The following is a 2,506-nucleotide window of genomic DNA, read 5'->3' as shown; positions in this document are numbered from 1 at the left end:
ATCTGGTATCTGATTTGTATCCGTATTGTTTTAAAATAAATATTAGTATTAATTTTTTTATCAAACTAATAACTATATCTATATTTATATTTATCAAATAAAATAAATATAAATATCGGTATACTGTTTTCTGGTTTATTTGTCGTCCAATTTTGACCCTAAAGCATACACATTACGGTACTTACGATCGGACAAGACTCCCTCCTCTGTCACCCCACATCGTTCATTGATATTGCCTCCTCCCCATGGCCTTTTGTTAAGTCATAAATAATAATAATAATAACAACAACAATAATAATAATAATAATAATAATAATAAAATTTCTAGTTGGAGAGATTAATTAGCATGCATAGACTAACTGGTTTATATCCTCCGTTTAGACCCTTTCATGCTCAGACATTAGCAGCCTTTAATTGGAACTGCTCCCTCCCACTTAATTATATTTAAGCATCCATTATTTATTTGTTGAATTTTCATTTATAGTACTCTCACCAATATCAATTTTTTTTAAAAAAAACTATAATTTGTAAACTCACATCTAAAGAATGATCACTCACCAAATACAATGAAGTTGTCGATGCACATAGATGGTCAGTTCCAACCAGAGACAAATTTAATCTCTAGTTGCATATATAAGTTGTATCATCCAGTATAATTTGGATCCATAAAATATATAACAGGTCTGACCCGATCATATAAATAAAACCTGAATTTATAAATAAAACCTCCATTCTCTTTCCTCCCAAATGTCTTTGGAGTTTGTCAAAAACACCCTCGCCCATCAATCCCTCCCTGTTTCATGCCAGCGGCACCACATCCTCTCGCGTACGATGGTTTTTATTCAATCCAAATCCAGTCTTCTGCTGCCGCCGCTCAAAATTTGAGCGCAGGACGTCTTCCCCTTCGATTTCCAGTTCCTATCAGGGCCCTAATCTCAGCGTCCGGCCCGAGGAGGCACTGGGGGTGGAGGTTTACCATGCACGGGCCGCAGCGGTAGCGCCAGACCTGGCACACCCTGCCGCAGGCCGAGCACGGCTGCGGGATGGCGGGGACGAGCGAGAGGGCATGGCCGGCGTGCACATCAGACTCGACGGTTGGCGGCAGCTGCGCGCACAGAGGGTGCACGTCGAAAGCGCACGCGACGCACCTGTACGACATCCCGCGCACCGGCTCCCGGCACAGGTCGCAGACGCGAGGGTCGGCTGGGTCCGCACGCGCGACCTGGGTGAGCTTGTGGAGTGGGTGGGCGAAGAACTGGAGGGCCGGCGGGCTGGTGGCGCAGTGGACGTGGAGGACGAAGTCGCAGCGATCGCAGTGGCAGCGCAGCCCGGAGCCCGGGTACCTGCACCCGTCGCAGGTGAATCTTTGGTCGATTATGGTTCGCACCAACGGGTGTTTTGGATGGGTGAAGTGGGTTATCTTCTTCGGCATCCCTCTCCGACGACTCGATCTGCATGAAAACAGTAGGTGCCCTGCTGAATTTATAGAGTTGGAGAGTGAGAGGATAGAGAGAGAGAAAAAAAAGTTCTTTTGTTTGGCATATTTGTTTGTGATGTGATTGAGAGCCATGCAATAAAAGGTGCGGTTCGAATAAGTTGGTCAGGATGAAAAGATGCGAGAACAAATTTGAGCTAAAAGATTCCTTAACCATTAAAACGAAAAAGAGAATCGTGACGGCATGTGCCGGTCATCTTCAAGAAATATGTGCAAAGAATCCGAGTTAGGTCAATTTGGCATAATAAGTTGGGATTTGAGTGGAGGCAGAGCCCCCACGCAGGGTGATTCTATTCCAACTAAAGCAGACTGGTGTCCAAAGGACACCCCATGAAAGCAGCAGAAATTATAAAGGGTAAGAGAGTGAAGAAAAAGAGAGAACAAAAACAGAGCGAACCTGCTCATAATGGCCATCCAGTGGATTAGTGTGGAGAGAAAGAACCGAGAGATTTTTTTTTAGAACTTGGAGTCTGATGTTACGGATTAATTGAGGACATTTAGTTCTTCTAAGTGAGTTTAACTCACTTACCTCACCTATTGCCGTAACATTTGGACTGAAATCGGAGAGCAGCTCGAATGACCTTGGGGTCGGCTGGAGGCGAGTTGAGCAAGCCGGTTAAGACGTCGGGCGTTGGTCTCCTTCGGAGATGACCTATAAGAAGTCTGCCTATCGAAAAATTTTCGGCGGTAGACCCTCTAATACCTAATTCAAAATAGAAAAACAACAATATAAAAAAGAAAGAGATTTCTGTAGAGTGCTCTTCTGATACTGCGTAATGCGTGTTATTGCATATCTGAGGTCCTCAGGCTGCCTCTTTATATAAGAAAGTTGTTTTATCGTTTTCTAAGCCGACGTGACATGCATCATGGCTAGATAATGGCCTGCAATATGGCAGCGGTGCGGGAATCAATCCGCATGGGCGGCGTGCAATGCTAGTTGGGTGCAAATTATGATGCTGCCACGACTGCAGGCTGCCAGGGTTGTCGGTTGTTAGAACCATCAGTCCTTAT

General features: G+C 44.7%; 1 protein-coding gene across 1 annotated transcript; it reads right to left on the bottom strand.

The window, feature by feature from the left end:
* Positions 1-874: 874 nt before the first annotated feature.
* LOC103705770 (protein VACUOLELESS GAMETOPHYTES-like) lies at positions 875-1,432 on the bottom strand. The gene has a single exon (XM_008789620.5). It carries the CDS (start codon positions 1,430-1,432, stop codon positions 875-877), a length of 558 nt encoding a protein of 185 aa, XP_008787842.3.
* Positions 1,433-2,506: the final 1,074 nt, after the last annotated feature.

This window comes from Phoenix dactylifera, chromosome 15, assembly GCF_051530095.1.
Source record: "Phoenix dactylifera cultivar Ajwa chromosome 15, Ajwa_hap1_PhDact_Kaust_v1.1, whole genome shotgun sequence".
NCBI lineage: Eukaryota > Viridiplantae > Streptophyta > Magnoliopsida > Arecales > Arecaceae > Phoenix > Phoenix dactylifera.
Note: the sequence above shows the minus strand (reverse complement) of the source record. Positions and strands in the feature narration are given on the sequence as shown.